This window comes from Dendrobates tinctorius, unplaced genomic scaffold (assembly GCF_039654945.1).
Source record: "Dendrobates tinctorius isolate UK_male_01 unplaced genomic scaffold, ASM3965494v1 ptg000063l, whole genome shotgun sequence".
Lineage (NCBI taxonomy): Eukaryota > Metazoa > Chordata > Amphibia > Anura > Dendrobatidae > Dendrobates > Dendrobates tinctorius.
Genome location: NW_027361731.1, coordinates 9,024,871 through 9,037,476, shown reverse-complemented (window position 1 = coordinate 9,037,476; position 12,606 = coordinate 9,024,871). Strand labels below are relative to the sequence as shown.

Here is a 12,606-nt window from a genome sequence, read left to right as displayed (position 1 = left end):
CTTCTCACTGGAATGGAAAAGATTTATCCAGCTTCTACTCTACAATTCCAAAGTTAAAATATATTTTTTTTTCTTTCTTGGTTGAAACATGTAGGAAAAAAATGTATCTAAAGGTCATTGGGAACATAGGGAAAACACTAATAGAATACCAAATGCGTTTCATAAGCAAGCTCGTTTTTAAACTTGGTTCACTTCACTTTTGGACATATCAAACAATAAGAGTAAGCCAGAGAGCAGCCACAGCCTTGGCTTCCTGTTGATGTTTAATACATCCAAAAGGCAGGAACAGTGAAGCCAGTGCTGATTCGATGCTGGGCTCGTGTTATGTAACAACCTCACATGAGCCCCAGGAACGTGAGTGCCAAGACCAATTGAACAGCGCCGGAATGGAAAATGAGTATGAGTGTTTTTATTTTAAAAAGGACAAAACATGAGGAGTGACAGGGTGTTGTCCTAGTAATGGACAACCCCAATACAATTTTTGGCTAAAATATATCCATCATTCTGAACATGTAAAATGCTTCTCCCCTTTGTGACTTCTCTGATGTTAAAGAGTTGATTTTAGTTTTAAACATTTTCTACATTATGAACATGAAAAAGAAAACTCACCTGTGTGGGTTCTTTGGTGTATAGCAAGCTTGTATTTCTGGTTAAAGCATTTCCCACATTCTGAACAGGAAAAAGGCTTCTCCCCTGTGTGGGTTCTCTGGTGCTTAACCAAACCTGATTTCTCATTAAAACATTTCCCACATTCTGGACAGGGAAAAGGCCTCTCCCCTGAGTGGGTTCTCTGGTGCGTAACCAAAGCCGATTTCCGAATAAAACATTTCCCACATTTTGAACAGGAAAAAGGCTTCTCCCCTGTGTGGGTTCTCTGGTGCTTAACCAAACCTGATTTCTCATTAAAACATTTCCCACATTCTGGACAGGGAAAAGGTCTCTCACCTGAGTGGGTTCTTTGGTGTATTACAAGATTGCATTTCTTGTTAAAACATTTACCACATTCTGTACAGGAAAAAGGCCTCTCCACTGAGTGGGTTCTCTGGTGCGTAATCAAAGCCGATTTCTGATTAAAACATTTCCCACATTCTGAACAGGAAAAAGGCTTCTCTCCTGTGTGAATTCTCTGGTGGCTAACCAAAGCTGATTTCTGATTAAAACATTTCCAACATTCTGAACAGGAAAATGGCTTCTCCCCTGTGTGGGTTCTCTGGTGCTTAACCAAACCTGATTTCTCATTAAAACATTTCCCACATTCTGGACAGGGAAAAGGCCTCTCCCCTGTGTGGGTTCTTTGGTGTATAACAAGATTGCATTTCCTGTTAAAACATTTCCCACATTCTGGACAGGAAAAAAGCCTCTCCACTGAGTGGGTTCTCTGGTGCGTAACCAAAGCAGATTTCTGATTAAAACATTTCCCACATTCTGAACAGGAAAAAGGCTTCTCCCCTGTGTGAGTCCTATGGTGCTCAACCAAAGCTAATTTCTGATTAAAACATTTCCCACATTCTGAACAGGAAAAAGGCTTCTCCCCTCTGTGAGTTCTCTGATGCTTAACTAAAGCTGATTTCTCGATAAAACATTTCCCCATTTCCCACATTCTGAACATGAAAACGCCTTCTCCCCTGTGTGGGTTCTTTGGTGTATAACAAGATTCCATTTCTTGTTAAAACATTTCCCACATTCTGAACATGAAAAAGGTTTCACCCCTGTGTGGATTCTTTGATGTATAATAAGTTTGTATTTCTGATTAAAACATTTCCAACATTCTGAACAGGAAAAAGGCTTCTCCCCTGTGTGGGTTCTCTGGTGCTTAACCAAAACTGATTTCTCATTAAAACATTTCCCACATTCTGGACAGGGAAAAGGCCTCTCCCCTGTGTGAGTTCTCTGGTGTGTAATCAAAGCCAATTTCTGATTAAACCATTTCCCACATTCTAGACAGGAAAAAGGCCTCTCTCCTGTGTGGGTTCTCTGGTGCTTAACCAAAGCTAATTTCTGATTAAAACATTTCCCACATTCTGAACAGGAAAAAAGCTTCTTCCATGTGTGACTTCCATGGTGTCTAACAAGATGTGATTTGTGTTTAAAACATTTTCCACACTTGGAACAAGAAAATCTTTTCTCCACTGTGTGAATTTTTTGATGTTTAAGAAAAGACTTTTCGATGGGAAAATGGTTTCCATATTCTGAACATGAAAATGGCTTCTTTGATTTAGGAGTATTTCCATTTTTAATGCTTATTTTGTGACTCTGATTTTCCTTAGTGGTCGTCAATGAATCAGAAGACATGACCTGTTTCATAGGATCAGATGAGAGATCTTTGCAGTGAAGGGATGATGGTATATCTGGAGTAAAGGCATTAACTTCAATTGTATCTTGTGGGATCTCAAAATCATCCGATTTAAAAATTGAAGATATCAGCTGTTCCACTGATCTCCTGGTGCAGTAATCTGCCAAGATATAAACCAATTATTATTATTTTTTTTTTTTTTTTTAAACCAGTTATTTTTATTTAGGTTTCAAAAGATTTTAAACAATAAACAGTGGATATCAATATACATGTAACAATTCACATATCTTGTAATAATACAATCAAAGCCATCCCCCCCTCCCCAATACTCCTTATGCCGGGTATACAATCATATCACCGCCATCCAGGCGGACCATATTTTTTCGAAAGTTCTTTCACCATGCCTTCACCTGTAAATGCTTTCCTCTAAATGCATTACCGTACGTGTCTGAGCAATAAATTCCTTCCTAGTGGGGGGTTCCGAATCCTTCCATTTTCGTGCTATTAGTTTGCGTGCCACATACAGCAACCTCGCTATTGCCACTTTGTAATGTTCTGAGACAGGTATCCCATCCACCTCACCCAAAACACACAGCACTGGATTCCTGTCGAGCGTACATGCATAAGCTCTCTCAATTTTGTTGATAACGACCAGCCAGTATGCCACCAGCCGCGGACACGACCATAGCATATGTAACAGTCCGGCCTGGTCTGTGCCACATCTAGGGCAGCTAGAGTCTCCCCTCAAGCCCGCCTTGAATAGGACCAGCGGTGTTTTGTATGTTCTATGTATTACATATAATTGGGAGAGCCGTACCTGCTCGCTTAGAGAGATCTTCGGGACATATTCAAGAATAGTCTCCCATTGTTCTGTTGTGAAGGTACCCACCTCCCTTTCCCATTTACTCTTTGCAGTGAGGTGATTGTCCCCCAGATAGGAGTGTAGTAGATCATGATATATGCTCGATATAACTCCCCTCGTCCCTCCCTTCATACACACAAAGTCTAGTACAATGTCGCCCTGAACCGTCATGGCTCCCAATCTACACTGTGCCCTCCAAGCATGTCGAAGCATATAGTATTGAAACCCCCATACCGAAGGCAAATCAAATTCCTCTCTCAATGTCTCAAAGGTCTTCAGGTCCGTTCCACTCTGCAGCTGGCACACATATCTCACTCCTTTCGCCTTCCAATTGCCCATTTGGCGCAGATTATTAAGTTCCGGCAGATGCTCGTCCCACACCGGTGAGTACCTAGTCAGCTCATCCACCCCTCTGATCCTTTTAATGGTGTCCCATACCTTCTGAATCATGCCTATGGTAGGATATGGTGCTCCCAGTTTCTTAAAGGTACCATCCTCTAGACCCTGGATAAGTGGGCGTCTCCCCGTCACATGTACCAGCACCCGGTGAGCTGCTCCTCCACAATCGAGCTCTCTCCATCCCCTGACATGCTGGCCCTGTACTGCCAAGAAATAGACCCATGGACTTGGTGCGGCCAGTCCTAAAATGACATCCACATAACATATCACACCATCACAACCTCTCCCCCCCCCATAATAAGTGAGCACGCCATGAGATCTACACAGACCTCTGGCCTGCTCACTTTAGTCCATATTGCTCAGTTAATTATAGTTCCTTGTACAGTGGCAGGGGTAGGTCGGCCTGGGGAGCCTATGGTTCTTCTTGTCGAGACAGTCCATCGGCGTTCTGGTGTTGGCTTCCCCGCTTGTATTGGATGGAGAAGCTGTAGGGTTGTAAGGACAAGCTCCACCGCAGCAATCTTCCATTGTCCCCTGATACGCGGTTCAGCCATGTGAGGGGGTTGTGGTCTGTAACAATTGTGAAGTCTCTGCCATACAAGTAGGGCTGCAATTTTTTTAGCGCCCATACGATGGCAAGGCACTCCTTTTCAATAGTGGCATAGGCAACTTCCCGATCCAGTAGTTTCCGACTGGCAAAAGCAACAGGATGTTCTTCTCCGGCGGCGTTCACTTGGCTAAGTACTGCCCCAATCCCAAAGGTGGATGCATCTGTCTGCACGAGGAACCTGCGTTTATAATCCGGGGCAGCCAAGACAGGAGCAGTGACAAGGGCAGTCTTTAACGCTGAAAAGGCATCCTCGCATGCCGTCGTCCACGTCACATTCCTAGGCATGTTCTTGCGGGTCAGGTCGGTTAGGGGCTTGGCCAAGGTGCTGAAGTTAGAAACAAATTTGCGATAGTAACCAGCAGTTCCTAAAAACGCAAGTACCTGCTTTTAAGTCTGGGGTCTACACCAGTTCCTAATGGCTTCCACCTTGGCAGGCTCAAGCCTTAGTGTCCCACCGCTGCCACCAGTTGTCACGGGTCCTTCTCTGGTATCACACAATCAACAGAGCAAGCGAAGAGTGAACAATTCCAAGACCTTTATTCAGGCAAAAATACGAAAAGGTCCATATTCAGTCCACCACACAAAGGATAAGATAGTCCAGAATAAGAATGCAGTCCAGTATCAGGATAAAATGTCCAGGGAAACGAGATTCCACAACTCTAGCATTCAGAGGATAAAAATGGATCCTTCTCTCTGAAATGCAGCCTTTTCACCATCATGTCTATACCGGAACTGACCTGTCCAGCTGCTACACACTGAGGAGACCAGCCTGTCACACAGCTGCAGCCTTCCCCCTTGCCCCTCTTTAGCAGATGTCTGTGTAAAGCTCCCTGCCGGCACCTGAAACCGGGCATTTCCTCTCGAAGCCTTCTCACTTCCCCCCTCCTTGCAGCCAGGAATGAAAGTCTTTTGTTCCCTGGACATGTGGCCTGAATAGAGGTATAGGAAATATTAAAAGATGCTCTAACGGGCACTTCCCTCGTGCCAGAGATATAATAACCATATCGCTGCGTAGGCAACAAACCCAGCGTTCTACCCTCTAAGTTGCAAAATCCTAATCCCTCCAGAAACTTAGATATGGATTGCTCCCAAACGGAGTGTCCTAAGTATGGCATGACTGATGTTGTTCTATTACATTCGATGAACTGCAACCTATGAGGCCCTCAGTGTGTTGATATGAGCTTCCCTCATTGAGATATGGTCATGATAAGTTTTTTAGTTAATTGGCAACTTGGAGAAAGGGGGGGATGAACTTCTGCAGACTGCCCCTTTCGTGATGTCACAGACCCTGGGCTATAAGGCACCCCTGTTGTGAGTTCATTCTCTGGTTCACCAGTTGTGAGTTCCCCTTCCAGACTCCCTCTTGTGGTGACAGGAGTTGGTGAGGTGTCAGGACTCTGAACATTTTTACCTTTTTGCATTACTGCCCTTTTCCAAGATGGTGTCCTTGGTCTCATGTGCATTGTGTCCTCCTTCTATAAAACTCCACCCCAGCCTTCAGTCTGTGCTTGAGTATTCTGCCTTGCATCCAGCTCCTGACCTCTGATTGCTCCCTGGCTATATACCGGCTCCTGTGAACCTGTGTGGTGATCCTGCTGCTCTGCTCTGAGTTCCTGCTGCATACTCCAGTTTCCAGAAGTCTTCTTCCTCTGCTGCTCGTGTTTCACTTCCATCTGCATTTGCTGCACATGTAAGCTGTTCCTGCTCTGCAAGAGCCTGAGACTATTTTCCTGGTCAAGCTAAGATAAGATTTGAACTGCCTTTTAAGCTTACCTATCTGTGTCTGGACTAAGACAAGGATTTATTCATGCCAAGTATCCTCAAGAAATAACTGTGCTTTATAGACTTTTTGCTTGATTGCATCTTCCTCTAAAGTTCCTATAGACTGCTAAGCTGCTTCTTATATTTTCTCCAAGTGTTATGGACTTGAGTTTCTTTCTGCATCTGTTGTATCACCGTGTGTTAATATAGACTTTATCACTTATAAAGCTGTGTCCTGTAGTCATCTTGTTCCATGCACAGAGACTCCTGAGTTATCCCCTATAATTATTACTGGATACTCAAGCCATATAAAAAGGAGACTGCTGGAACAATGACGGCAGAAAGCAGACTAGAGCAGGTGTTTTCCTTAATTAGATCACTGCAGAAAGATGTGGAAGGTCTACAAAAGAAGTTTGGAAGCTTTGAACAACAAGTGTTTGGACAGACTTTGCAGGACTTAAGCAACCGCATGGCAGCCCAGGAAAACAAACTGGCATAGAGTCCCAGTATGGACGGGCTTTTCAGGACATAAGCACGCAAATAGCTGCACAAGTAACTTTACCCGCTGGGCAACCGCCACCAGCTAGCCCACCCAAGTTGCCCCCATTCAGACTTAATGGTGATCGCGACAAATTTCGTGGCTTTGTGAATCAATGTATGCTATATTTTGATGTGCATGCCGACCGTTTTCCTACTGATCGATCCAAGGTATTGTGTGTAATAATGCTACTGACCTCACGAGCGCTCGCCTGGGCGAATCCAATGATTGAGTCTCGTGACCCACGGTTAAATAACTTGGACGATTTCTTGGCCACTATGGCATTAATGTTTGATGAACCTAATCGCCGTGCAACTGCCGAATCTGCTTTGTTGTCTTTACGCCAGGCTAAACGTTCTGTTATTGAGTATGCCACTGAATTCAGGAGATTAGCGGTAGATACCAATTGGGACAGTTATGCACAATTGCCTATTTTTAAGAGGGGTCTGTCTAGTGTTGTAAAGGATGAACTAGCTCGCTCTGAGTCACCACAAGAGCTAGAGACATTTATACAGCATTGTGTGCGCATAGACATTCGCATTACTGAGCGTAGGCAGGAGAAATTTGCTGCATATAACCGTATTTCTAACTTTTCCCTTCCTTCCAAAGAGCCTGCAGGTAAAACCTCTCGGGAGGGGGAGGAGGTGCCCATGCAAATTGATTCCCTTCAGAGGCGCGAGAGTAATGAGCGCCGGGAGCATCGCCTTCGTGAGAGTCTATGTTTCTACGGCGGTCAGTCTGACCACTTTTAATCAACTGTCCCAAGTGTCCCAAGCGGCCTAATAAGGTGCTAGCAGCAGTAGGAGAATATGACAACTGTGATGATGAATCTGACATCTCTGAATGTAGCCTGCCTCTAAACGCTGTATTTCATTCACTTTCTATGACTTCACCCCCCAAGGAGCTGAAGGAGAAGAACTCTCACTGTTCTCTCCCTATTAGGATCCTGTGTTCAGGAGAGTGGATTTCCAATGCAGCTATGATTGACTCTGGTGCAGGTGGCAATTTCATGGATATCGCATTTGCCAAGGAACGTGGTATTAAAATTCAGCAAAGAGCCTCTCCACTTACCATGGAAACAGTGGATGGGTCACCTTTAATCTCTGGGCCTGTGGATCAGGAGACCGTACCCCTTGAAATTTTGTTGGAGCCTAGTCATCAGGAGCAACTTTCTTTCTTGCTAATTTCTTCTCCTCATTTTCCTGTGATTTTAGGCATTCCTTGGTTGCGTTCTCAGAACCCAAGTATCAACTGGGAAACCAAGGAGATCATCTTTCCAACAAGGAGCAACGCAGCATTAACAGAAGCTGTCCCTGAGTCCATAGCCATAGAACCACATGTACAGGTATTTACTTTACCTTCAGCATATAAAGAGTTCTCTGACATCTGTGACAAGAAGAATGCAGATCAGCTTCCTCCACACAGGCATTATGACTGTCCCATTGAGCTGCTTCCTGGGGCAGCTATTCCTTTTGGTAACGTATACCCTTTGGCGGCACCTGAGCTTCAAGCCTTAAAGGAGTATATTGATGAAAATCTGGCCAAAGGCTTCATACGTCCTTCTTCCTCACCAGCAGGGGCACCTATATTTTTTGTAAAGAAGAAGGATGGGACCCTGAGACCCTGTGTTGACTATCGGGAACTTAATAAGGTAACCATACGAAATAGTTACCCTTTGCCTCTGATTCCCGAATTACTGGAAAGAGTCCGCCATGCTAAAGTGTTCTCTAAACTAGATCTTCGTGGGGCTTATAATTTGGTGAGTATTCGTCCAGGGGATGAGTGGAAGACAGCATTCAGATGCCGGTATGGCCACTTTGAATATCTTGTGATGCCCTTCGGCCTTTGTAACGCCCCTGCAACGTTTCAACACCTTGCTAACGACATTTTCAGAGATTTGTTGGACCAGTTTGTGGTGATCTATTTGGACGATATACTAATCTTTTCTGACTCTCTACCGGAACATGAAATACATGTCAAGACTGTTTTAAGACGTCTGAAAGAGAACCATCTGTATATTAAGCCGGAGAAATGCGAGTTCCATCGTTCTGAGATACAGTTCTTAGGGTATATCATCTCTCCCCAGGGGCTGAACATGGAATCCGGTAAGATTCAGGCTATCCTTGACTGGCCGGTACCCAAGAACGTTAAGGAGGTCCAACGTTTTATTGGTTTTACAAATTTCTACAGACGCTTTATTCGAAATTTTTCTGATATTGTCCGTCCCATTACTTCCTTGACAAAGAAGGAAAAGCCCTTTAAGTGGTCATCACAGGCTCAAGAAGCTTTCGATTGGCTTAAGATCTGTTTCACCTCAGCACCACTGTTGATACACCCAGATCCAACACTTTCTTTCATTGTGGAGGTGGACGCTTCCGATAATGCTTTGGGGGCGATTCTCTCCCAAAGGACTGGAGAGAAGGGTCTGCAACATCCTTGTGCTTTCTTTTCCCATAGACTAACCTCAGCAGAGAAGAATTACGACGTGGGAGACAAGGAATTGCTGGCCATTATTGCGGCTTTCAAAGAATGGAGACATCATCTGCAAGGAGCTGCACAACAGATCATAGTGCTAACTGACCATCGCAATTTAGAGTTCCTTAGATCCGCTAGATGTCTTTCTCCTCGTCAGGCTCGTTGGAACTTATTTTTAAACCAATTTAACTTTGTTATCTCGTACCGTCCAGGTTCTCGTTATGGGAAGGCTGATGCTTTATCCCGAATCCATGCTGCGGATTCCGTACCTGGAGCCCCGCCCAAGACCATTCTGTCGGATGCCAATTTCATCGGAGTTATCCACGACCAGGACTTGTGGAAGAAGTGCAGGGAGGCTTATGATGGTGATGTATTTCTGGCCAACCCACCAGTGGATATTAATCTTGTCTTTAAGGGTGGCATGTGGTTCAGAGATCGATGTATCTACGTCCCTGAGGTCGTCCGTCTGCAGATCCTCAAGTTGGTACATGACTCCAAGTTGGCTGGTCACTGGGGGGTACAGAAGACACAAGAGTTCCTGAGCCAATTCTTCTGGTGGCCAACGTGCCTGAAGGATACCAAGGACTATGTGCTCTCTTGCGAGGTATGTGCTCGTTACAAGACTCCTCATGTGGCACCTACGGGTCTTCTACAACCATTACCTGTTCCATCTCGCCCTTGGGGGTCTATATCAATGGACTTTATCGTGGAGCTGCCCACATCGGGGGGCATGAATACAATCATGGTGGTAGTTGATCGCCTGACCAAAGCTGCCCATTTTGTTCCGTGCACCGGCCTACCCTCAGCTAAAGATACAGTGAACTTGGTTATACAGAATGTCTTTCAGTTACATGGGGTCCCGGATGAGATCATCTCTGACCGGGGAGTACAGTTCACTTCAAGATTCTGGAAAGGGTTTTGCTCTGCACTCAATATTAAGGTCTGTCTCTCTTCCGCTTACCATCCCCAGACTAATGGTCAGACTGAACGGACCAACCAGACGCTGGAACAATATCTAAGATGCTATGTCAGCCATCTCCAGGATGACTGGTTGGAGTTGCTGCCATTAGCCGAATTTTCATATAACAATTCTCAGAGCGCCTCCACTAAATTTACACCTTTCTTTGCCAATCTGGGTTATCATCCGTGTATCTTACCTAGGTCGCCAATTAATTCTCCGGTTCCGGCAGTGGAGGAAAGACTGACTGCGTTGAGGCAAAATCTGGAAGTTCTGAAGGAATCCCTGACCACAGCTCAAGAACGTTATAAGAAATCGGCTGATAGATTCCGTAAACCTGCACCCATGTTCAAGGTAGGAGATTCCGTGTGGTTAGCAACTAAGAATCTGAAGTTAAACGTTCCTTCACAGAAACTTGGACAGAAATTCATTGGCTCTTTCAAGATCAACGGTATTGTGAGCTCTGTGGCCTGCCGGCTGAAGCTGCCTAGGACTATGAAGGTACACCCAGTTTTTCATGTATCTTTACTAAAGCCTGTATCTCCTAATACCTTCCAGGGACGTGTTGTGCCACCTCCGCAGTCTGTGGTGATTGATGACCAAGAACAATTTGTGGTGGAGGAAATTATTGATTCCAGGATTCGCAGGAATCGGCTCCAATATCTGATAAGATGGCAGGGATATTCCCCTGAGGAAGACTCTTGGGAACCTGTGGAAAACATCAATGCCCAACAGAAGATTTCTCGTTTTCATCGGAGATTCCCTGAGAAACCAGGTCCAGGATCGTCCTGAGGCCGCTTCTAAGGAGGGAGTAATGTCAGGACTCTGAACATTTTTACCTTTTTGCATTACTGCCCTTTTCCAAGATGGTGTCCTTGGTCTCATGTGCATTGTGTCCTCCTGCTATAAAACTCCACCCCAGCCTTCAGTCTGTGCTTGAGTATTCTGCCTTGCATCCAGCTCCTGACCTCTGATTGCTCCCTGGCTATATACCGGCTCCTGTGAACCTGTGTGGTGATCCTGCTGCTCTGCTCTGAGTTCCTGCTGCATACTCCAGTTTCCAGAACTCTTCTTCCTCTGCTGCTCGTGTTTCACTTCCATCTGCATTTGCTGGACATGTAAGCTGTTCCTGCTCTGCAAGAGCCTGAGACTATTTTCCTGGTCAAGCTAAGATAAGATTTGAACTGCCTTTTAAGCTTACCTATCTGTGTCTGGACTAAGACAAGGATTTATTCATGCCAAGTATCCTCAAGAAATAACTGTGATTCATAGACTTTTTGCTTGATTGCATCTTCCTCTAAAGTTCCTATAGACTGCTAAGCTGCTTCTTATATTTTCTCCAAGTGTTATGGACTTGAGTTTCTTTCTGCATCTGTTGTATCACCGTGTGTTAATATAGACTTTATCACTTATAAAGCTGTGTCCTGTAGTCATCTTGTTCCATGCACAGAGACTCCTGAGTTATCCCCTATAATTATTACATGAGGCTGGTTTGATCGGTGGAGGTCTGCCACCTGAGAATGAGGATTGGACCTCAGGATTCTCAGATTGGATTTAAGACAGCCGACGCCCTATTCAGTTGCTGATGATTCCTTCTGGCTTGTCAGCTCTTGGTTTTCAGCTCTGCTCCAGTCATCTAAAGCTAAGTTTTTATGCTAATGTTCACACTTGATTTTGTTGGTCTATTCAGTTTTTTGTGTGGTCAGCCAGCCCCGGCTGGGGGCTGTGCTGAATTTCCACTCTTATTTATCAGTATTTTGCCAATTGGCTTTTTGCCCCTTACTAGTTCGGTCTCTTTTTGCTCTGTCTCAGAATATTTCAGAGTGCTCATATAGTGGGAGACGTCTAGTGACTTCAGGGTTAATTTTGCTATCAGAAGTGTTGGACATGATTTTTGTAGGGTTTTTTGCAGGTGTTTTTCCTTTCCTTTCCTGTCTAGTTAGTTTGGGCCCCATCAATTGCTCAGCCTATTTTCCTGCCTGTGTTGGTGCCTTCATCTTGTTTTACCGTCAATACATGTGTGGGGGCTATCTATTCCTTTGGGGTCTGCTCTGGGGCAGTTAGTTTTCCCTTTTCTTGCTTTAGGCTTATTTTTAGTCCTCTGGCCGTGATGAGGCGTCTAGGAACATCGTAGGCAAGCTCCATGGCTACTGCTAGTTGTGTGGTAAGATCAGGGATCTGCAATCTGCATAGTTACCAACCTCTCTGGTTTTCTGTGACTTAGCTTGTTTTGCTTTTTTCTCCTCGGTGACCCATTCATAACACACCCCTCTCTTACAATGAGTCAGTGGGAGCTACAGAGTCTGTGCTGGCAAGACATGCAGATGAGTGGAGACGTGTGGCTCCGCCTTCTCCCCCCCACATGGTCTGCCTGATACCGACTAAGCACATGTGAGTGTTACTTTCTGTCTTTTTAACCCCTTTATGTTATATTTGTATTGTACATATTTGATGTCTCAACTTTATAGCAACTTTTATCTGTAATCACTGCCCATTTAGGAAATGATAAAATTATTCAGTCTGCCTTCATGCTCTAAGAAACGAACTATGCGCCTTTTTTAGATAATTACGCTACTGTTCGGGTTGGCTTCGAACCCCTCCATTAAGTCTATAACTTAAGTGGAGAAACCAGGAGCTGGTGGCAGCGTGGTGTGTGCGGTTGGTTAGGCTGGTTGGTAGTAAGGAAGGGTCTTATATTGCTGGATGAGTG

At 44.8% G+C, this 12,606-nt stretch overlaps 1 protein-coding gene across 1 annotated transcript in view; it reads right to left on the bottom strand.

Moving 5' to 3' along the window:
• Window positions 1-387: 387 nt before the first annotated feature.
• The window catches only part of LOC141094218 (uncharacterized), a 41,119-nt gene continuing 28,900 nt past the window's right edge, over window positions 388-12,606 (bottom strand). Inside the window, 2 exon segments of the mRNA XM_073580017.1 lie at window positions 388-1,594; window positions 1,597-2,453. Of these exon segments, the coding sequence (XP_073436118.1) occupies window positions 584-1,594; window positions 1,597-2,453 (1,868 nt within the window). The 3' untranslated portion in view covers window positions 388-583.